This window comes from Cnephaeus nilssonii (genome assembly GCF_951640355.1).
Source record: "Cnephaeus nilssonii genome assembly, chromosome: 17".
Taxonomy (NCBI): Eukaryota; Metazoa; Chordata; class Mammalia; order Chiroptera; family Vespertilionidae; genus Cnephaeus; species Cnephaeus nilssonii.
The window spans coordinates 45,250,638-45,275,135 of NC_137088.1; the positions used below are offsets into that span (position 1 = coordinate 45,250,638).

General features: G+C 38.2%; 1 protein-coding gene across 2 annotated transcripts in view; it reads right to left on the reverse strand.

The window, feature by feature from the left end:
* Nucleotides 1-712: 712 nt before the first annotated feature.
* Nucleotides 713-24,498, reverse strand: part of DENND6A (DENN domain containing 6A) — a 50,988-nt gene continuing 27,202 nt past the window's right edge. For both annotated transcript variants that reach the window (XM_079795401.1, XM_079795400.1), the window contains exons 8-20: nt 23,327-23,377; nt 22,501-22,556; nt 20,751-20,873; nt 19,690-19,785; nt 17,401-17,495; nt 15,272-15,337; nt 15,119-15,183; nt 13,379-13,468; nt 6,850-6,903; nt 6,390-6,499; nt 6,096-6,198; nt 4,851-4,925; nt 713-3,639 (exon numbers count right to left, since the gene is read on the reverse strand). In XM_079795401.1, the coding sequence (XP_079651527.1) occupies nt 3,508-3,639; nt 4,851-4,925; nt 6,096-6,198; nt 6,390-6,499; nt 6,850-6,903; nt 13,379-13,468; nt 15,119-15,183; nt 15,272-15,337; nt 17,401-17,495; nt 19,690-19,785; nt 20,751-20,873; nt 22,501-22,556; nt 23,327-23,377 (1,116 nt within the window). In that variant the 3' untranslated portion in view covers nt 713-3,507. The remainder of the gene's footprint in view (nt 3,640-4,850; nt 4,926-6,095; nt 6,199-6,389; nt 6,500-6,849; nt 6,904-13,378; nt 13,469-15,118; nt 15,184-15,271; nt 15,338-17,400; nt 17,496-19,689; nt 19,786-20,750; nt 20,874-22,500; nt 22,557-23,326; nt 23,378-24,498) is intronic.

Here is a 24,498-nt window from a genome sequence, read left to right on the forward strand (position 1 = left end):
GGAGGCTTGGGTTTCCCCAGCAATGGAGGAAGCCAAGCTTTCCACCTGCCCTTGCAGGCCTGGGCCTCCACTCAAGGCTACAAAGTTTCAATGATAGAAGATACATAAATCCAAACAGAAATGGCGGCAGCCACAGAGCAAGCAGGAGGCTTGGCTCCGCTCCAGGCTACAAAGTTTCAATTGTAGAAGATAAATAAACCTCAGATACCAGGGCCTCCTCTTGGGTCGGCCAGGGGGCGTGGCTGGCCTGCAAACCACCACAGGCCCCTTGCCCAGGCCACTCCACACCCCAAGGGAACCCACACCCTGGTTCGGGACATCTTTCAGGGCAAACCAGCTGGCCCCCACTCGTGCACCAGGCCTCTATCATATCTAATAAAAGAGTAATATGCAGATTGACCATCACTCCAACAAACAAGATGGCTGCCCCCATGTGGTCAAAGATCCTGCCCCCATGGGGACACAAGATGGCCACCACAGGATGGCCAGCAGGGGAGCGCAGTTGGGAGGGACGAGGCCTGCAAGGGAGGGCAGTTGGGGGCGATCAGGCCAGCAGGGGAGGGCAGTAAGGGGTGACCAAGCCGGCAGAGGAGGGAAGTTGGGGGCAACCAGGCCTGCAGAGAAGGGCGGTTGGGAGGGGCCCAGGCCTGCAGGGGAGAGCAGCTGGGGAGGATCAGGCCTGCAAGGGAGGGCAGTTGGGGGGGGATCAGGCCAGCAGGGGAGGGCAGTTAGGGGTGACCAAGTCGGCAGAGGAGGGAAGTTGGGGGCGACCAGGCCTGCAGGGGAGAGCAGTTGGGGTGGACCGGGCCTGCAGGGGAAGGCAGTGAGGGGTGACCAGGCCTGCAGGGGAGGGCAGTTAGGGGAAAACAGGCTGGCAGGGGAGTGGTTAGGGGGTGACGAGGCTGACAGGCAGAAGCGGTTAGGGACAATCAGGAAGGCAGGCAGGCGAGTAGTTGGGAGCCAGTAGTCCTGGATTGTGAGAGGGATCCCAGATTGGAGAGGGTGCAGGCTGGGCTGAGGGACACCGCCTCCCCCATGCACAAATTTCATGCACCGGGCCTCTAGTTAATAAATAAATTAAAATCCAAAGAATGGTATCATAACTTGCCACTTTTAGAAAGGAAGAAATAAAAGTAATTTGAGATTTAAAGTTAGAAAAGGTGGCAAAGGACAATCTAACAATACCTAGATTATTAAGCTAAATGTTTTTCATCAGGACATTTCATAATCAATACATTGATAAGAAGACTATCAGATCACTTAGTTGATCTGTCTGTTATTAAACTGGACTATTCACCTGTTCCTAGTGAAGTGAACAAAAAGAAGGTTTTCATTTGAATTTAAACAAGTACTTTAGAAAGTAAAAGGAATCACATAATACACATTTCATTTACAGTGCATTTTTTTCAAGCATTCCAACCTTACTCAGAAATAACACAAGATATTCAAGTGTTTTAATATCAAAGGCCTTTAATTCAGTTTTTCAGTAATGACCATAAATGCCTTCACAAAACATCTTTATCACTGAAAACAGAAGGCACTAGGCATTACTTAACACCCTGAAGCAGTGATTTCTTCTGATGCTGGTGGAGATAAACATTAAATGGCAGATTTTAGATCTTAGCAATGTCTCTCAAAAAAAGGGGGGGTGGGGGAACAACTCTGAAAACCACACAAAAAATTAAGTTACCAGTCAGTCTTTCTCAGGTTCCCAATGAAATTTTAAATTATTTTTACAAGTAATTCGAAATTAATAGATAAACCAGGTTAAGTATTATAGGATTTTCAACATTTGTTCGGTTTTAGTTAAATACAGTAAATATAAAGATAATTATTATGCTGCTTGGAAGCCTTTGATACTCTTTAGCTATGCAAAATAAACTTGAAATGATACATCTGTAGTGGTATAATTTAAAAGATCCTTGATATGACACTAACAACTTTCAAATTCTAGTCACAAACTGCATACAAATTGTGAGATTATTAAAATACACCTTTTGAAAAATAAGATGACCATTTATACCTAAATAAGGTTTCCAGAAAGATATGAAATTTAAAAGTAGTTGCCTTTTCCATAAGGATAATTGTTGTTTCACAAAATAACTCATATGATCTGAGGCAAATGATTTATTTCAAATGCCATATTCTCTCTATGACTTTGAGGTATGCTTCAAGAGACTGTATAAGACCACAGTTATAAACACAAAGAGCCTTTCTTGGATAAAGAGTGCACTTAGTAGTTATATTAACAGAAAAGGATAGCTTCTGAAGCCATTTCTTTTACAAACACAGTTTGGATACTTAGACGGTAATTCAAGATGCAGCTATTTACATATGTGCTATGTCATGTGTGCCTTAAAATATTGGCTTTTGCAGGACACTCCTATTCAAACACAAACCAAACAACTTTGGTAAAGTAAACCAAACTATGATCTTCTATTTTTGGCAAGGTAGTAAAAACAAAACAGAACAGAAATAAACAACAAAATAGCTGTAACAGTGATTCAGGCAAAAGTTCCCATGTCAAACACAGTAGAGAAAGTGTTAATGAAAAATATAAATTCAAGGGGGAAAACCCTAATAAACAAATAATGCTGAAAAATCAATCTTATAGTCAAATAACTACCACATAAAAGGTTTATGAATGCCTTTAAAATAAGACTAGCTCAATTAAAAAATAGCTGATTATGAGGTTTATTAGAATGTTTTTGAAAAACATCCAAGCTAATTAACTTAAACAGAAACCAATTAGTAAAAGGTAAGAGGAAATTAACTCTTCCATAATTAATATTAGATGCCTTCTTGCCCTTGGAGAAACTAATAAAATTAAATTTGAAAATAGTATAGAAAATAATGAAACGATACCTACATGACAATTGGGGGGGCGGGGGAGGAAGGATACCATGCCACTACTAAACATGATGGGAGGCAAAAAACATGTTTTTAAGCAATTATTATGCAAAAGTATGTCTTATATAATTACATATCATAATTAAGAAAAAGCTTCAAGACTAGCAGCCAGGTTTTGTGAAACATGTAGGACAACGGAAGGCACTACAAAAGCATTAGTTACTTCTAACTACAGTCAGACAGTTCAGTCCTTGCCTTCTTCTTAAGAAGGTAACCAGTGTGAATGTTATTTTTATATCCCCCTGAGTTTTAACATGATTGGGCAAAACAGCACCAATTTAAAAAAATATCTGCAATGCCAGCACTGCAGTTTAGAATCACTTATACTGATGGTCCCACAGGTCTCTCATAAGAGCACTTTAGAACATGATTAAAAATATAGAAATGCCTTTCGGTGTTTCAGGATTAAAGTGGAACCACCACAGATATCCATTTTTTAAAATAATGCACTAAAACAGTCAGTATAGTCTTTCTACCCTGTAGCTAGCATTACGGCTATTTTCCACTCCAGGAGATCTCCTTTGTCGTCCAGCTGAAATGTCAGTGTGCTTCATGATGCACGCACAGTCCTTTCTGGCTGGAAAAGCCTGGCAAATGTCATGTCATGCTTGTTTTGAGCAGGATGCTTTGTAGGTCCTCTGGCAATGCTAAGATAATTGCGTCTATGTGTCCCCGTAACTTTTCCATAGTTTCAGGTTTCACAGGTAAATGCTCTCGATCAGCCTGCAACTATACAAGAAACATTTGGAAGCATTTAAATTATCCTCTGAGTCTGTATTAATACATTATATTTTCTAAATAAACATTTTTAATGGTCTAATGATTTGGACACTTCAATCAGAATTTACAGAAACTGTAAAAAAAAATAAAAAAGAACATGCCATTTAAACAATATATTGTTTGAGCTTAATAAAAGACTTCCATGTAAATTGATAATACTTAACGCCTATCATGTGGTATTAACCCTTTGCAATCGCTTGCTTTTTTCTCGATTCCTGCTACCGATGCTAACCGTGTCGAGTCACACTCGACATCCGAGTGCAAAAGGTTGAATATAAGTGACAAAGATTTTGTAGAGCACATTAGACTCCATGTAAATACTTTTAAAATATAGGTGACGGTCCATGATGTGACACAGATGTAACCTTTTTATTTATTTTCTATTAATTTATTTTATTTATTTACTTTAGAAAGAGAAACAGCGATTTGTTGTTCCACTTATTTATGCTTTCATTGGTTGATTCTTTTAAATTTTTTTCCCATATGTTTTTATTGATTTCAGAGAGAGGAAGGGAGAGGGAGAGATAGAAACATCAAAGATGAGAGAGAACCATCTTAGGCAGAAGTATATTATTATGATCTGCTTGAGATATCAAGTATTTTCAGTCAAGTCTACTATCAATCTCAAGTCCTCTCATTTAAAAAGATTACATCTGTGCCTAGCCAGGCAGCTCAGTTGGTTAGAGCATCATCCTGATACACAAAGGTTGCAGGTTGGATCTCCGACCAGGGCACATTCACGAATCAACCAATGTCCTGGCTGGTGTGTCTCAGTGGTTAAGTGTCTAATCATGAACCAGGAAGTCACGGTTCGATTCTGGGTCAGGGCACATGCCCAGGTTGTGGGCTCGATTCCCTGGAGGGGGTGTGCAGGAGGCAACCAATGGATGATTCTCTTTCATCATTGATGTTTCTATCTCTCTCTCCTTCTTCCTTCCTCTCTCTGAAATCAGTAAAAACATATGGGGGAAATATTTAAAAGAATGAACCAATGGAAGCATAAATAAGTGGAACAAGTCGATGTTTCTCTAAAGTAAATAAATAAAATAAATTAAAAATTAAAAATAAATAAAAAGGTTACATCTGTGATACATCATGGACTGTCACCTCAAATGCGAAGAAAATATCTTCACAGATCTTTGGCTGTTTCGGCTACATACCAGCTTACTTTTTAGCTTCAATACAAGGTCTACTGTTTCTACTTCTGTGTGTTTCTGGGTCCAGAGAAGTAAGTCCTAGAAGAACAAACAAATCCCAAATCAGTTAAGTGCTCAAAATCATTTTCAAACCACTCTATTTCAAAAGATAAAACTCCTGAGAAGGACAGAAACAAAAAAGAGAACAGGGTATTTATCCCAGATACAGCATGACAGCACAAAAATAATTCTGTACATGATATTCTAACAACGTTAATTAGATAATTTTCAACATTAGCCAGAACAATTATTGAATATTTGTCAGTAAAATAAAATGTAAGAACCTTTTTTCTAAGGTAGCCCTTTTAGATCAATCACGAAAAAACAAAACTGCAATTCAAAGTACAATCAGTACTACCTACCCCCACTAATAGTGAATATTTTAATTTATAAGGAACATTGGCTAAAAAATGAAGATAACTGTGAACATGAATATAATACTGGATATAAACTTTGTATCTTCAAATAAAGATACTGGACTTATTTATGGTTGTCTTCATCGTACTCCTTCTCTTAAAATCACAATCACTGTGAGTTTATGATTAGAAAGTTAATACTGAGGCTAGCCCACCTCAAACTACATACATATGAAAATGAGACTATCCTTTGTATTTTCACTTAATTTAAAATAGTCTGGTAATATATTATAGAATATAAAGTCAGTCCAAATACAGGGAGAAATTATTAATAGTTAACTGCAAGAGGTTAATAAGGCATGCTGGAAAAAATATGGATCCTGACTCCATCCAGTGGTATGCTGGTAAATATTTAACAACCAAAAAAAGTCTATGGTTTGTAGCATTTGCCAATTTCTGTGGTATAATACTCCCACTGTAGCCAATTTTAAACTACTAACCTGAGATCAGTGAATGCAGAGCAGGGAAGAGATATACAGACAGCTCTTATGAGCCAATGCAAGTGGGCTTTGGCTCACTGCTAACTCCCCTACTTAGCAGTAATGTGATCTGAAGCAAGTCACTTAACTTAACAATCCTCAGGTGTCCCATAATGCAGATCATAACACACCTACTTCAATGAATTGTTATGAAAATTAAGAGAGATTTTCCACATAGAGCACCTTATACAGTCCTAGGCTTTTGCACAAGAGTTAGCTATTACTAGTTATATCCTTCTAGCTTCTAAGGATAATTTTATCTTTTTTATTTTTTCAATAAATGTTAATACCACACAAACATGCAGTTCTCTAACCTCTTTACAAAGAGCTTCTAGATGGAGTGCCTCCAATTTCTGGGTCATTTCCTTCCGCCGGGTCTTGAACCAACCATCAAAATTTGGGGATTTTAGAAAATGCCTATAAAAATCAATTTTAAAACAGCAAAGTTTGATTATAACTTACTTCCTCTCCTCAATACCTTTCCTACCTATAGCTGGAAGAACCATGTGAAACAATGCAATTTTGAATAAAAGAATATAAGTTCAAGTCCAGCTTTTTGTTTTTTCTTGTCAAAAACAAAGCTGTACAGATGGGTAAAAAAGACTAACCGGTAAAGTCCAATCCAATCGCCTTTTATTCTAGAGGTCAACTGAGGTCCTGTTTTCTCAAGTGTTTTCATAAATTCTTCTGGAAGAAATTGTCTTAATTGGGGTGGACTCTATAAAAAAAGGACATACTATATTTAAAAATTAACCTTTTGCACTCGGATGTCGAGTGTGACTCGACACAGTTAGCATCAGTAGCAGCTCTTTTTATACTCTTTGAATGTATCAATAATTTGAAATATAAAAAAATCCAAATAAATAAGTTTGTATGAAAAGAAACTCCAGTTTTTTATTCTACTGCCACGCTTTGTAAAATCTGGGGTATTTAAAAAATTAAATCCCGAGTAGAATAAAGGAATTGAGAAAAAAGCAAACGAGTGCAAAGGGTTAAAAATGTGTATGTTCAAAGAAGTTAATTACAGTTAGAGAACTCAAATAGGAATTTAATTTAATATATTTATACCTTCCATGGAGAAATACTTTTCTGCAAAGGCATTAAGCTTGCCACATATCTTTCCTAAAACCAAGAAAATAACATCAATCAAGTTAGTTGTTCCAGAGAGTCTTCAAAAACGTTTATTAAATAGACCAACTTAAAAGAAATGGGTTTCCAAGTTTTTCATCATATGGTCTGGATATCAACACCACCATTATTCCCCATAGTGGTAAAGTTCAGAATGAATTAAGAAGTCAGACTTTCAATAAAAATATAAATTTTAGATAATTCAAGAAACTACACTTTAGAAAAAAAAAAACCACAATTTTTATTGATAGATTTTAGAGAAAAGAAGAGAAGAGAGGGAAAGGGAAACATTGATTTGTTGTTTATGCATTTATTGGTTGCTTCTTATATGTGCCCTGACTGGGGATCGAACCCACAATCTTGGTATATTGACAGCCAATAAGGAGGGAATATGCTAATTGACTGCCCTGCCCTCAAAGATGGTGGCGCCCAGAGCCAATAAGGAAGGAATATGCTAATTGACTGCCCCGCCCTCAAAGATGGCGGCATGTACAGCCAATAAGAAGGGGATATGTGAATTAACTGTCTCGCCCTCAAAGATGGCAGTGCCCACAGCCAATAAGGAGAGAATATGCTAATTGACTGCCACACCCTCAAAGATTGCGGCACCCACAGCCACAAGATGGTGGCGCCCAGTCCCCTTAGCCTTGCCAGGATGGCAGGCACACAGCAAGGCTGGGCCCGCCCCCAGGTGAGCCCGGGCCGCTCCGCGCACCTGCCTCCAGAGTCCCCCAGTCCCCTCAGCCCCCCAGCCACCCAGGCTGGTCCGAGGCACAGGCAAGCCTCGGATGGCAGCTGCCCAGCTGCCCAGGGCTGGCCCAAGGTGCAGGCAAGCCTTGGATGGCGGCTGCCTGAGGCGCAGGCAAGTCTCAGATGGCGGCTGCCCAGCTGCCCAGGGCTGCCTGAGGCACAGGCAAGTCTCAGATGGTGGCTGCCCAGCCGCCCAGGGCCACCCGAGGCTCAGGTAACCTGAGAACTCAAATTTTTAATATGTGTTTTATTGATTTTAGAGAGAGAGGAAGGGAGAGGGATAGAGAGAGGAAAAAGAGATGAGAGAGAAACCTGGGCTGGCTGAGGCCTGTTCTGCTGGCAGTGGCAGCAGCAGAGGTGTGATGGGGCATTGCCTTCCCCTGATCGCCGGCTCACCTCCCGCCCCTGAGGGCTTCCGGACTGTGAGAGGGGGCAGGCCAGGCTGAGAGACCCTCCTCCAGTGCATGAATTTTCATGCACCGGGCCTCTAGTTTAGCTGGAACAACCGAATGACCAGTCGACCGGTTGCTATGATATGCACTGACCACCAAGGGGCAGATGCTCAACATAGGAGCTGCGCCCTGGTGGTCAGTGCACTCCCACAGCCAACCTCTGGTGGTCCCTCCCCCCCTGCAACCAACCACCCATGGTCCCTCCCCCCCGCCAACCAATCACCCATGGTCCCTCCCCCTGGATGGCCAATCTCCTGCAGGCCCTCCCCCCAGCTGGCCGGCCCCCCTAATTGGCCCCGATCGCCGGCCAGGCTGAGGGACCCCACCTGTGTACAAATTTGTGCATCGGGCCTCTAGTTTATACCATAAATGTTTATAGAGTGCTACCATATACCAGACTGAGTAAAAGTTCATGAACAGACAGGTAAGAACCGTTATAATGGAGCTACAGTTTCATGGCTATCACATCAAATTGTGCTCAAGAAATAAAATCAAGTCCTTGGCCAGATAGCTCAGTTGGTTAGAGTATCATCCCTATATGCCAAGGCTCCAGGTTCAATCCCTGGGGTCAGGGCACATACAAGAAGCAACCAATGAATTCATAAATAAGTGGAACAACAAATCAATGTTTCTCTCTCTCTCTCTCTCTTTCTCTCAAATCAATAAATAAGAAAAAAAATCAGAGAAAGAAGCTATAGGATAACCTATTATGGCACAAAATGCAACAAGTATGTAACATTTTACTGCAATTATATCATTTAAGATATTCACAACAACGCTGAAAGGTATTTAGGAAAAGTGGAATTAACCACATTTTACATATTAAAAAATTGAGGGTAAAAGAAAGAAAGTGACTTCCCAAAGTTACACAGTTACAACAAGAATAGAGAATCCAGGTCTTTTGTAAAGGACTAAAATTTTTAATATGTTTTTTATTGATTTTAGAGAGAGAGGAAGGGAGAGGGATAGAGAGAGACAGAAAGAGATGAGAGAGAAACATCGATTGGCTGCCTCCTGCACGCCCCCTACCAGGGATCAAGGCTGCAACCTGGGCATGTGCCCTCAACCAGTGACCTCTTGGTTTACAGGTTGATGCTCAACCACTGAACAACACTGGCTGGGCTAAAGGGCTCTATTTATTATTATTATTATTATTATTATTATTATTATTATTACATTTATTGGGGTGACAATGGTCAACATGAACATATAGGTTTCAGGTGTGGGTTTCTATGTTACAAGATGTGTATATTACACTGTGTACCTACCACCCGAGTCAAATTTTCTCATCACCATATATTAGGACCCCCCCTTTTCCCCGACCCCCTTCCCTCTGCAACTACCATGCTGCTGTTTATGTTCACAAGTTTCAGTTTTATATCCCATATATGAGTGAAATCACATGGTTCTTAGCTTTTTCTTTCTTTTTTTTAATTGTTGATAGTATTACAGGTATTTCCATTTCCTCCCCTCCCCTTTGTCCCACTTCTCCCAGGTTCTTAGCTTTTTCTGACTCATTTTATTTAGTATAATGATCTCAAGGTCCATCCATGTTGTTGCAAATGGCACTATTTCATCCTTTCTTATGGCTTAGTAGTATTCTATTGTGTGTATGTACCAAGTCTTCTTTATCCAGTCTTCTATTGCAGGATACTTTGGTTGTTTTTATGTCTTGGCCACCGTGAATAATGCTGGAATGAATATAAGTGCATATATCTTTGCAAATACATCATATTGAGGTTTTTGGGAGGGAAACCCAGGAGAGGGATTGCTAGGTTGTACGGCAGCTCTACTCTCAATTTTTTGAGGAATCGCCATAGTGGTTGTGCCAGTCTACATTCCCACCAGCAGAGAATGAGGGTTCCTTTTTTCCCACAACCTCTCCAATACTTGTAATTGCTTGTTTTGTTGATACTGGTCCCTCTAATAGCTGTGAGGTGGTATCTCATTGTAGTTTTGATTTGCATTTCTCTAACTGCCAGTGAGGTTGAACAGCTTTTCATATATCTATTGGCTGCTCATACATCGTCTTGGGAGAGGTGTGTTTTCAGGTCCTTTGCCCACTTTTTGATTGGGTTGTTTGATGTTGAGTTTTATGAGTTCTTTATATATTTTGGAAATTAAACCTTTGTCGGAGCTATTGTTTGCAAATATCATCTCCCATCTGGTTGGCTGCCTCTTTGTTTTGTTGTCAAGTTTCTTTTGCTGTGCAGAAGCTTTTTAGTTTGATATAGTCCCATTCATTTATTTTGGCCTGTATTTCCCTTGCCTTTGGGGTCAAATTCATAAAATGTTCTCTATGACCAAGGTCCATAAATTTGGTACCTATATTTTCTTTTATGTAACTTATTGTTTCAGGTCTTATATTTAGGTGTTTGATCCATTTTAAATTAATTTTTGTACATGGGGACACACTATAATCCAGTTTCATTCATTTGCACGTGGCTTTCCAGTTGTCCCAGCACCATTTATTGAAGAGACTATCTTTACTCCATTGTGCGTTTTTGGCTCCTTTGTCAAAAATATCTGTCCATATACCTGTGGTTTTATAGCTGGACTTTCTATTCTGTTCCATTGATCTGTGTGTCTGTTTCTCTGCCAATACCATGCTGTTTTGATTACTGTAGCTCTGTGGTATAATCTGAAGTCAGGTAGCATGATACCTCCAACTTTGTTCTTTTATCTGAAGATTGCTTTGGTTATTTGGGGTCTTTTGTGGTTCCATACAAATCTGATGATCTCTTGTTTTGTTTCTTTAAAAAATGACATTGGGATTTTGATGGGGATTGCATTAAATCTGTATATAGCTTTGGGTAATATGGCCATTTGAACTATGTTGATTCTTCCAATCCATGAACACAGAATATTTTTCCATTTTGTTGTGTCTTTTTCAACCTCTTTTAATAATGCTTTGTAATTTTCAATATATAGGTCTTTCACATTCTTTGTTAAGTATATTCCTAGGTATTTTATTCTTTTGGTTGCAATTGCAAAAGGAACTGTTTTTTTCTTTTTTTCTTTTTCTGAAGTTTTATTGTTAGTATACAGAAAGGCAATGGATTTTTGCACACTGATTTTGTATCCTACAACTTGACTGTATTTATTATTTCGAATAGTTTTTTGGTGGAGTCTTTAGGGTTTTCTACATACAGAATCATGTTGTCTGCAAAGAGTGACAGTTTGACTTCTTCCTTCCCTATTTGAATGCCTTTTATTTTTCTCTCTTGCCTTACTGCTCTGGCTAGAATTTCCAGCACTATATTAAATAAGAGTGGTGAGAGTGGACATCCTTGTCTTATTCCTGTTCTTAGAGGAAAAGCTTTCAGTTTTTCACCATTGAGTATGATATTAGCTGAGGGTTTATCATAGATGGCCTTATCATGTTGAGGTACTTTCCTTCTATTCCTAATTTTAGTGTTTTAATCATAAATGGATGTTGTATCTCATCAAATGCTTTTTCTGCATCTATTGATAAGATCATATGATATTTATCCTTCCTTTTGTTAATGTGGTGTACTACACTGATAGATTTGCATTATGCTGAACCATCCTTGTGCCCCTGAAATGAACCCACTTGATGGTGATATATTATTTTTTAGATGTATTATATTCGATTTGCTAGTATTTTGTTTAGGATTGTTGTATCTGTGTTCATCAAAGATATTGGTCTGTATTTTTCTTTTTTTGTGTTATCTTTGCCAGGTTTTGGTACCAGGATCATAGTGGTCTCACAGAATGTGTTAGGAAATATTGCTTCTTCAATTTTTTAGAAGAGTTTGAGGATAGCTTTTAAATCTTCTTTGAACGTTTGGTAGAATTCACTGGTGAAGTCATCTGGTCATGGACTTTTATTTTTGGGGAGGTTTTTTATGGTTGTTTCAATTTCCTCACTACTGATGGGTCTATTTAGATTTTCCAATTCTTCATGATTTAGTCTAGGAAGGTTATATAATTCTAGGAAGATATCCATTTCTTTTAGGTTATTGAATTTGGTGGCATATACCCTTTCATAATATTCTAGTATAATCTTTTGTATATCTATGATATCTATAGTGACTTCTCTCTCATTTCTCATTTTGTTTATATGGGTCTTTTTCTTTTTTTCCTTAGTGAATCTAGCCAGGGGATTGTCAATTTTATTAATCTTTTCAAAGAACCAGCTCTTTATTTTACTAATTTTTTGCATAGTCTTTTTGTTCTCTATTTCATTCAATTCTCTTCTAATTTTTATTATTTCCTTTCTTCTGCTGACTTTGGGTTGCTTTATTCTTCTTTTTCTAGTTCTTTAAGATGTAATGTTAGGTTGTTTAAGATTTTTCTTGTTTCTTGAGAAACAGCTCTAACAACATAAACTTCCCTCTTATTACTGCTTTTGCTTTATCCCAGAAGTTTTGACATGTTGTAATGTCATTCTCATTTGTTTTTATATATCTTTTGATCTCATCTTTTCTTTCTTGACACAGTCATTTTTTAGTAGTATGTTGTTTAATCTCCATAAATTTGTAGGTTTCTTTACTTCCTTTTTGCAGTTTACTGGTATTTCTAATTTCAAGACATCATGGTCAAAGAATATGCTTGATATAATTTCAATCTCCTTAAATTTGTTGATGCTAGTTTTATGACCCAACATATGGTCTATCCTTGAGAATAGTCTGTGTACACTGGAGAAGAATGTAGAGTCTGATGTTCTAGGATGAAAGGTTCTATAAATGTCAATATGTCCATTTGGTCTAGTGTTTCATTTAAGGCTGATATTTCTTTACTGATTTTCTGTTTGGTTGATCTGTCTAGAGCTTTCAGTGGAAAATTAAGATCCCCAACTATAACTGTGTTTTGATCTGTTTCTTCCTTTAGTTCTGTTCGGAGTTGTTTTAAATATTTTGGTGCTCCCTGGTTGGGGCATATATTATGTTTTCTTTATGTAGAGTCCCCTTTATCATTATAAAGTGTCTGTCTTTGTCTCTCGTTATCTTGAAATCTATTTTGTCAGATATAAGTAGCTTTTCTGTGGATGTTATTTACTGGCAGAATCATTTTCCATCTAAAGGGCTCTATTTTTCATTTTTAATAATCTTTATTGTTGAGATTATTATAGATGTCCCTCTTTTCCCCCCCATAACTCCCTTCTACCAAGGGCTCTATTTTTCATCACTAAACACAAGAGCAGACAAAACACACACCTTAAGATAAAGTTTTGGTGAATGGGAAAAACATTCATATTCTCTTCAACAAATCATTAAATTAAGCAAATGTATATATTAACTTACTAATGGAATGATGAAGCTTTGTGTCAACTCCAAGAAATAACGTCGCAGAATAACGCTTTGAGCCTCAGAAGGACGTTTCTGTTGTACACCCTTAAAAGAGAAAACAATAAGAACCTATAGTCTGGTATCAGAGAATATAAAATAATGGATAATTATAGAGCTCAACTGATACATGAAAAAATATACACATATATATGGTATCTATATATATAAAAGCCCAGCAACTGGAACGGTGGAACTACCAAAATGACTGGTGGCTATGACGTATGCTGTGGCAGCCAACCGGCCTGATCTGGGCCCTCATCACCCCTCCCCCAGCCAGCCCGGCCCCCGATTGTCCCCCAACACCCAAATTGGGGGCAGGGCCAGCCGGCCAACCACACGTGGCCCCTCCCCCCAGCCAGTCCACCCCACCTCTATTGGGGGCAGGGCTGGCCAGCCAACCACCTGCGGCCCCTCCCCTTGGCTGGCCCTGCCCCCAATTGGCCCTCCTTTACCCCAATCAGGGGCAGGGCTGGCCAACCAACAGCCCCCCCCCGCAAACCCAGCCCAATGGGCCCCCATCGGGGTGGGCTGGCTGGACCCCAACCGTGCACGAATTTGTGCTCTGGAACTCTAGTGTGTGTGAATATATATAATAATATATATATATATATATATATATATATATATATATGTGTGTGTATATATATATTACTTGATATAAAACAAACCCTATAACTTCATCTTGAAATAATTTCATCTAAAATTTATTATACAATATACTGTGAAAAAAAATCCTTAGAAAAAAACATGAACTATTCACCATACTTAAAAATATCAGTTCACAACAAAGACTGTATTTATTTCATAACTGCCATATCAAATAATTTTTTTTACAATTTATTTATTGTAAAAAAATACTATTTACATTTTCCAAAAAAGGCTAACTATACTGCATTAGATGCTAAGCTACCTCATGGCACAGTCCACTTTTTCACTATAACTTCCAAGTATCTGGCACTGGTTTGTAGTTGCACCTGCCCATTAGTTGCTGCTACTGTAGTCTCCTGATTTTTAGGAAGCATTGGTTCAAAAGAGAGACCTCATTTCACAGTATCTATATCAGTGATGGGCAACCTTTTGAGCTTGGTGTGTCAAACTTCGCCAAAAAACAGCATAACTCGGGTAGTGTGTCACTTTGAGGAAAAAACATTATTTCGCAAACTTTCATCCTCAGGAGCAGCAAATGTTTCATCCTCAGCATGCGGCCGCCTCAGCGGCCATGTGTCATCAGAAATGGCTACGCGTGTCAGTGCTGACACGCGTGTCATAGGTTCGCCATCACTGATCTATATAATAAAAACCTAAGTGACCGTTAGGGCAGAACGACCTGTCGCTATGATGGGCACTGACCACCAGGGGGCAGACACTCAATGCAGGAGCTGCCCCTGGTGGTCAGTGCACTCCCACAGGGGGAGCACCGCTCAGCCAGAATCCGGGCTTGCAGCGGTGGTGGCAGGAGCCTCTCCCGTCTCCATGGCAGCGCTAAGGAGCATTGAGTAGGCGGGCAGTAAGAAGTGAGGGGTCTCAGACTGCGAGAGGGCGCAGGCCGGGCTGAGGCACCCCGCCCTCCAGTGCATGAATTTTGTGCACCAGGCCTCTAGTTATATATATATATATATAAAGCACAAATTGCCTAGTTATATATTACATAACTGAATAAAGCAATTTAAATTAGTAATATGAGCAAATAATTACCTTCTGTAATTGCTTTATGATCTCTTCATCTCTATTTAGATATGGCTTATAAGAAGTATAAACTCCTAAGAAGAAAACAAGGTAAGCAGTAAGTTTTTATTTTTTAACAAGTGCCCAATATGTATATATTTTTAAATTAATAAAAGTTAATACCAGGTTTAGAATCCAGAGTCTTTAGGTTCTTCAATTTTTTTACTTTAACCTGCTTAGGAATTTCACCTGAAAGATACATTAGAAAGATTCTTAGAATTATTCAAATTTCACATCACAAAACTGAAATTTTATAAGATTAATAATCTGCTGACTATTACTTAGTCAGGGATATTGTAGCTAATGTATTCTTCCTAAAATCAATTAATATTCAAAAGTTTGCCCTAGCTGATTTGGCTCAGTGGCTAGACCGTCGGCAGATGGACTGCGGGGTCATGGGTTCAATTCCAATCAAGAGCACATACTTCAGTTGCAGGCTCGATCCCTGGCACATGTTGGGGCATATGCAGAAGGCAACCAATTGATGTGTCTCTCGTCTCTCTCACATAGATATTTCTCGCTTTGTCTATCCCCCTCCCGTCCTCTCGCTCTTAAAAAAAAAAAAAATCAATGGGAAAAATATCCTTAGGTAAGGATTAGTAACAACAAAATATATATATTCAAGAGTTTATAACTGGTACTTTAAAACTGGCTAAAGACAATACTGATTACAACATTACAGAAAAAATTTGTGTAAATTACATACAATAGGTACTTGATCTTTTATTAATGTCTATTAGTACATAATATTGAAAATTTTTATTTTTGCACTGGTTGTACCTTTATTATTTATGTGCCAATACACATAAAATACCCTTTAAGAGTAAATGGAATTAAAGTAACTCCTAAATTAGAATATAGAAGTATTTAAAGGTCCCCCCACGCACATACACACCTCTGCTTTTGCACTGTAGGAACTTACACTGCCACCAGGTGGTGATAGCGTATGCCACAACCCCAGGTCTGATTCAAAGGTGAACAGGACTCCTGAGCAGGGCTGCTGTGAACAAACAATTCCTGCAGCATATGCAGTGGGGTTCTAGCCTTAAGGTCTAGAGAAGCTACAATCTAAACCACCCTTTTACCTGGCAGAAAAATACCTCAAGATAAACACTTAAAAGTGTCATATGCACATGAAATATAACAGGCTTTCTTTCTCTTTTCCTTTCTGTAGCCTTTCCTTCCCCTCCCTTGGTCCTAGGTCTTTTAAATGGCAACTTTACCTGCCTGAAGAGACTTTTTCAGATCAGCAAGAATATTAGCGGGTAAGATATCATAACAAAATGAAAAATTCAGGAACGTCCAGTGAGGAATGTCAGAGGTACCATTAAATTATCTAGATGTATAAAACTTCCAACCGCAGAATGCATGTATTCATTTAAAAACACCTTTGAAACAGCTACCCTGGCTCTTTCCACCATCTTGGAGCTGGTGGAGGCCTGCTGGGAACAGGACTTGTAAAACGACAAGTATGTCTGGAAGGCTGTGGTCCAAGGCCATGACTGCTGGATATAATAAGTAGGCTCTCTGGAACCAGAGTGAGCATACCATTTTCTTAAAATTAAAGGTGTTTATGCTCAAAATGAAACTGAATTCTATCTGGGCAAGAGACATGTTTACATATACAAAACCAAGAACAACATAGTGACTCCTGGTGGCAAACTGAGTAATCTGGGGAAAGGTAACTCATGCTTATGGAAATAGTGGCATGGTTCATGCCAAATTTGGAAGCAATCTTCTTGCTAAGGTCACTGGACACAGAATTCATGTAATGCTGTACTCCTTGAGAATTTAAATTTATTGAAAAGAAAACAATTACAAGTGGATTTATCTTATTTAAAAAAGAAAAAGCCACCATGAGCTTATTTTCTTAAGGAAAGCACAACCTTTTGATTACTTCTTTAATCAATATCAGCATTACAGAAATATATAATACTTAGTAAAGTGTTGGAAATCCCTTTTTAATTGGGCTATTTACAAAAAGTAGCTTGTTTTTGAGGTTTCATTTTGCTATCATTCATTCCATGTTTATAACACTAAGTACGTTTTTTTAATAGGAGGAATGATGGTTACACCTGCATATTTTAGTGAGAAGTTATGCTCTTCTTCAAAGGCCCTTATTCAGACTGCCTCAAAGAAGACTGCCATCAACATAATTAAAAAGTAACCAAAAAGTAAAAACAAAGGGGAAGAAATAAACCTGCTCAGCCACATTATATATTAAAAAGAAGAACACCGAGTTTATACTTTACCTGCTGGTTTAAGGTCTCCTATTCGAATAATGTGTGGCCAGTGCTGAAGTGTTTTTGCAAAAAAGGGGTTGGTTACTCCTAATATGACTGAGGGCCTACATAAAAACAAAACAAAAATGAGGTGAGAAAAAGATGAATGTTCCATCAGTGAAGAATAGTTTACAATTTCTTTTAAGTGAACCATAAATAAATGATCTTTTCCTTCATTCAATGTATCTACACTAATAAAAGAGGAAGATGCAAATTATACCTTTGCGACGCCCACCAGCCAATCAGGAGTGAGTATGCAAATTAACCCAACAAAGATGACGGGTTAATTTGCATACACAGGCAGTGAGCGGCCGGGGGCAGGGCTGCACCACCCCAGCCACTCGGGGCCTCTGGGCAGCATGGGAAGGCGGAAAGGCAGCTCTGGGACTGAGTGAAGGCCAAAAGGCGGCTCCGGGCCGGAGCAAAGGCAGTGCCAGCAGCCAGGGAAGGAAGGCCCATTCTTGCACAAATCTTCATGCATCAGGCCTCTAGTTACATATAAAGTATATGCCAGATACCATGTTTAGCACTAAGCATATAAAGATGAAAAGACATAGTTTTTCTAAAGCACACAGTTAAAAGGGATACATACTGAATTATGATGCCAGAAATGATAAAACAGTGAAAGTGGTAAAAAAAATGTACAATAATTACAAAGGAGACATTATGTCTACCATGGGATGAAAGGACGGCCTCATCAAAGAGATGACATTTGCACAAAGATATGAAAGATGAGTAAGAGTTCTTTGCCAAATGGATAAGAGTAGTAAAGGTGCTGCAGGAGAATGAATAGTATGTGCAAAGCAATGAAGTGAGATCATGATCTGTTTGTGGAACTACAAATAGTTCAGCATTTCTAGAGCACAAAGTAGAAATAAAAGTAGCTGGGCAGATGCTGGCCAGATCATTAAGTACCAAGTTAATATGCTAAGAAGTTTAGATGTTATCTTGTAGGCAAATGAAAGCTTCTGGAGAACTCAGTAGAGCCATGCCACATGAATGAAAATGTACTTATTAGAAAGGCTACTCTATGGAAAATGTAGAAGATATCCTATAAGGAGGGGAAGAGGTTTGAGAAAAATCAACAGCCAATATGAAAAGAGACAGGAGGAGTGGGAAGAGAGCTTTGGAAAGATTAGGATGATGAATTGACAGGATTTGGTAAAACTTGATGTACACCCTATTAAGGAGAAATTTATGACAATTTAGGTTTTGATAACTAAGCAAAAAGTAATAGCATTCATGAAAATAGTAAGAGGCTTGGGATTAGGGGGGAAAAAGGAAACAAAAAGAATTAAGTTTGAACATGTTTTGTTTTAGGTGACATTAGATGTTCAAATAGCAAACGTGGTTAAAAAAAATAAATAAAATTTGGATATATAGGTCTGGACCTTATAAAGATTTTGACTAGGAAGATAAACTTCAGTCCTTGGTATATAGGTGCTAACGGAAGTCGTGAGTACAGATAAGATAGTACAGAAACAATTATTAGTATGAAATCAGAATCCAGAACACAACACTGAAGAATACCAACATCTAAGAGGTTGGCAGAGAAAGAAAAGTCTGCACAGGAGAGTGAGATGCACCACCAGAGAGCCAGGTAAGAGTAGTATCAAGGATTAAAATATTTTCACGGTCAATAGCTTAAATGTTATAAGAAAGGGAAAATGGGGCAATACAGTACGCACAGGGTCAAGCAGTGAGAAGGGCCTTACTGACTTGGGCAAGAACAACATCAGTTGAGATGGAGAAATCAACATGCAATTGACTGAGAAGCAACCAGGAAACCAAGAAAAGGAGATAATAAACAGAGGTTTTTATTGTTATTCTAGAAACTTAGCTATGAAAAGAAGATGAGTAATAGAGCAGGAGCTAAAAGAGAAAGAATATTTTCCCCCTTTTACAGACTAGGAAGAATATTCATGTTTATATGCTAATGAAGAGGAAGAAGAAAAAGGAAATTATAGAGCAAGAAGAGATAACTGATACTACAAGAGATCCTGAAGTATGAAAAGAAGATAGAACTGACAGTACAGTTGGAGGCTATTAATGACAATATATCTCCCACTAATAAAATGAATCATTCAAAGAAAATAAGATGCTGACTCTGGAAATGTGAACCAGCAGCTCCTTAAACCTTACTTTATAAAATCAGTCTACCAATAAGTTCAAAATTTAAACTTTTAAATTATTACCAAAAATGATTCTGCAGTTTATAAAGGTAATAATTGGTTAATAAAAGTTTCTTTGTTTACTTACGGGGCTTGAGTACGAGTAGTATATTCTTTGAATTCACTATCATGAATAGTGAAATAAGGTCGGAAGTCACTGAAGTACTTCAATGGAGAAATACAGCTGTGGAGCGAGAACATGTAAAACAAAGGACACAGAAATTAAAGGCCCTGCTCAATAAGCATAAAGCATCCATATACACAGTATACTCCTAATGGGATAATGTATCTATTTCAATAAATGGCAAACTCATTTCAGGAAACTAGAAACCAAATGGAAATACATAATGTGAAAGGGCATACTGAAAGAACATTGGACTTGGGGCAAAAAATAAGGTGAAATTCTGATTCTATCATATGCCTTTTACTAGACACTGACCATTCACAAACCTAATATTTTTCAGGTGTCAACTTTGTGTATGTCAGGGATTTTCAACCTTTTTCATCTCATGGCACACATAAACTAATTACTAAAATTCCACGGCATACCAAAATATATATTTTTTCTGCTCTGACAAAAATAAAAAGGTATATATTTTTTTCAAGTTATAAGAGAAAGTTTATTTAGAAAGTTACAGAGGTAGTAGAAGCGAGCCAGCTGGGCTGCATAGGCTCAGGAAACAAGTTACAGAAGCAAAGGAAGGGACCTTGAAGCTTAGGAGAGGGAAAGGCAAAGGTAACGCACCTGGGGGACGGGGCGGGGGCTGGGTGGGCGTGCTCCTGAAAGGAAGAGCACTGGTATAATTTTGATTCATTCACACTGAATGGCTATAGGTGTATTGGCTGTTGTCATTTTTTAATTTGACAATCGAAGGGTAAAGAGGTCAGTGCCCCTGACTAAACAGTCAGGTATTGCATGTTTTGGCACATGGGTTGGAAACCACTGGTGTAAGTAAATGAATGTGCTTGTTGCTCAGAAAAACAAGAACATGGTTGCAGCCTTCATGAAGCCTGATTAATTTTCTCATCCATAAATTGGTGCTATAATAAGCACTAACTTCTTTGTGTGGATCAATGCAATAAGTGTACCAGGAAATAACAGATGGGAAAGTGCTACAACTATCACCATTATGAACCAAATGTACTCACTTAACAAGTGCCAATACAGTCTCCGAAGACTCTGAAGGTGATGGTGCCATGACCACAAGGGGCTCCCCCAACAGCACCAGTTCCCAAAGCATCTGACTATGAAAGAAAACTGGGAAAAAACACCTGAAAGGTGTTTACACAGTAGGAACATTGTTATTTATCCAACTTGTTAAGTTCCCATGTAATCATTCTAAACACTTCACATTGAGCCCTGGCTGGTGTGTCTCGGTTGGTTGGGTGTGTCCTGCACCGAAAGGTTGCCAATTTGATTGGGTTGCAGGCTAGCTTGGGCACATGCTTGGGTTGCAGGCTACATCCCCAGTAGTGGGCATGCAGGAGGCAGCCGATCAATATTAGGCTCTCACATCAATGTTTCACTCTCTCTCCCCTCTACCTTTCTCTCTCTCTCAAAATAAAATCAATCATATCTTTAAAAAGAAAAAAGGCCTGATTTTTATAGTTTTGCCTTTTTCAGAATATTATATAAATGGAATCATTCAGTAAGTAGCTTTTTAAAAATCTAGCTCATTTCACTAAATATAATGCTTCTGAGAGTCATCCATAATATATCAATAGTTCATTCTTAATCCCTGAGTAGTATTCTATGCACATACACATATCTCATTTTGTTTATCCATTTACCCGCTGATGGACATTTGCATTATTTCCAATATTAGGCTGGTATGTAAAGCTGCTATAAACACTTGTATACAAGTCTTGGTGTAGGTATGTTTTCATTTTTATTGCATAAATACCTAAAAGTAGGGTTACTGGGCTGTGCCAGGGCCAGGACATAAAACAAATCTAGCATATAAAACTAATAATCTTTGAAGCAATATTCCATGCAGGTCACACACACACACACACACACACACACACACACACACACACAACCCATATACACACACAAAAAAAAAATCAAACCAAAACTCACTGTCTTTCACATGACTTCTGATTATATGTATTAATATTTAGTAACTGCTCATTTATAACAGTGGTTTCTCAAGCTGGGCTCCACATGAGAACCACCTGGGAGCTAGAACTTGGGCACCAATTCAAAGATTCTTACTTAGCTGCTCTGTGTAAAGTACATTGGTACTTTTTCCTTTTTTCTTTTTTAAGTGCTAGATTATCTGCACTTAATTTTTAGTTTTGCATTTTTGAAAAGTTTCAAACATACAGAGAAATAAAGATAATAGTGTAAGAACTCCCTTATATATATCATCTTGTGTTAACAATATTTTGCTATTTTTGCTTCATTTACTTTTTCTTATTGAATGAAGTACTTTAAAACACAAACTTCATGACATTTCACCTCAAAATACTTAAAAGTGCATCTCTAAAAAAATAAGTGCATTTAAAAAAATTTAATCCTCATTGGGGGATATGTTTGAGTTTAGAGAGAGGGAAGCGGGGGAAAGACGGAAAAAGAGAAACATCGATCGGTTGCCTCCCATACATGCCCCTCACAGGGATCAAACCCCGCAACCTAGATATGCGCTCTGACCGGGAATCCAACCCACAACCTTGCGGTGTAAGGATGCTGCTCCAACCAACTGAGCCACACAGGCCAGGGAATAAGTGCATTTTTTTTTTTACATCATTACAATACCAAAGCTTGTAACATGCAGTCAGGGTGAAGCATGATTATTTTCCAGTTTTTTTCTACATTTCATATATAAACATTCATTTTCTAAAGATAAATTTAACATCACAAAGCAAAAGCAGTTAAAATTTTTTTACTCTTTACCTGAAAAGATCCACTTCATGAACAGTAGATAAAACAACAGATATGTGTGTGTCTGCCTGAGATAGAAAAGAAGAAATAGAGATGTCACTAAAATGTACAGAAATTGATTTTTAAAATATACCTATTTATCTCATGATCAAAAAACATATTGCCCTATCTTTTAAGATTCTCTTCCTCTAGGAAAAGCCACAGAAAGTGGATCTGACCCATCTCCCCTAAAACAGCAGAAGATCAAGAAAACACAGATTACATGGTTAAAGCACTAATTTAATGGCCAGACGAATTCACAACTGTATAAAATACTACCATAATACTATATGATATATATAACAGGCAAAATTAGCTTTCCTACTGCTCTCCATTTTTATTCAATTCAAAGAACAATGGAAGTGCTAATATACTAGTTAAAATGTCTCAGATGAAAAAATTCAACTCCACCCTAGAACAGATGTAGCTTTGAGAAAAATGAAAGGCAATCATAACTACATAATCCTTTTGATTGAGTTTGCTAAGACCAGAAGTCTGCTGACCACTCTATAAGAGGCTTTTTAGAATTAAATCTTGCTGAAAAAAATATTTACTTTCCCCTTGTCCTCACAATTACAGTATAAATTCTGAGTTCTCAACAGTATCTACCAGAGAAAGAACAAGAAAAATATCTGAGAAACATTAGGAAGTTTATTGTCAATTCATTAAAATATTATTTAATAGGATATTTCAGTGATATTCAGAAATATATCATAAATCCAAGACTGCATTTGCTAGTTTAAAATGTCTGTTAAAGAGACTCTATGTGCTGGTTTATTCTACCACAGTACCACACTACCTGCACTATTTGAGTTGTTCCAGGTTTGTCATGACATGTGGGAATCCGTACCTTAAAGAGAAAGAAGAAATTAACCGTGGTAACAAAAGAATGTCCTTTATATAATTTGCCAGTCCCACCACAGACGAATCAGAAATGCTCTATCCTGCTGCTAAAAAGGTACACTTAGCACTACCTAAAAAGCCATAAAAACAAGGTATTTATGTCAGATTAAAAACTGAAGTCACATTTATTTTCAGTCACAGCTAAAGGTAAATGTATCAAGGTCTCCACATTCCCATACACACAGAAATCACTAAACCAATGAGAAGCAGATGTGCTGAAAAACAGAAAAGGGACATCAACTTTATACCGCTTCCAGTTTATTGTTCCAATCTTTGCTGCATTAATAGACACACACCCAAACACACCCTTCCAAGCTTGCCAAACTATGGAATAAATCCCATAGGAAACCATGAAAACTCTCAACTCAGGGCTACAAGTACTACTTTTGATGACTTCCCAGGGAAAAAAACAAAACAGAGAAAAGAGCACATTTAAGAGAGCATTGCCAAAAATAAGTCCAACAAGAAAATTAAATGCAAAAGCACTTAGAGCACATTCATACAAAGCCTGAGAGCAAAATGCAAATTCATTTTAGAAAATGAAGGAAAGAAAATTTAATAGGAAACAATACTCTAGGATGGACATGTTTGGTCTGATATTACATATTAAGAAGATCATTTAAGACTAAAAAACAATGGTTTTCCTAATTTCTTTTAATTTTTAGTAATTCATACTTGATCCTACAAGTATGTTGCAATACCACCCATCTCTGGAGAGCCATAAAGTACCAGAATTCTAGGTGGCATTTATATGCACATGTATTTTATAAAAACTAGAGGCCCAGTGCATGAATTCATGCACTGGTGGGGTCCCTCGGCCTGGCCTGCACCCTCTCACAATCCAGGATCCCTTGGGGGATGTCAGACTGCTGGTTTCAGCCGGGTTCTTACAAGCCAGGCTGAGGGACCCTACCGGTGCACGAATCCATGCACCGGGCCTCTAGTATGCATATAAGATCTTAGGTTAATCTCTTCCTGCCTTCCCTCCTTCCTCCTTCCCTCTGAGATTCATCAGTTGGTTCCATGTTTCTATGCTTGTGCATTGAGCATCTGCTCCCTGGTGGTCAG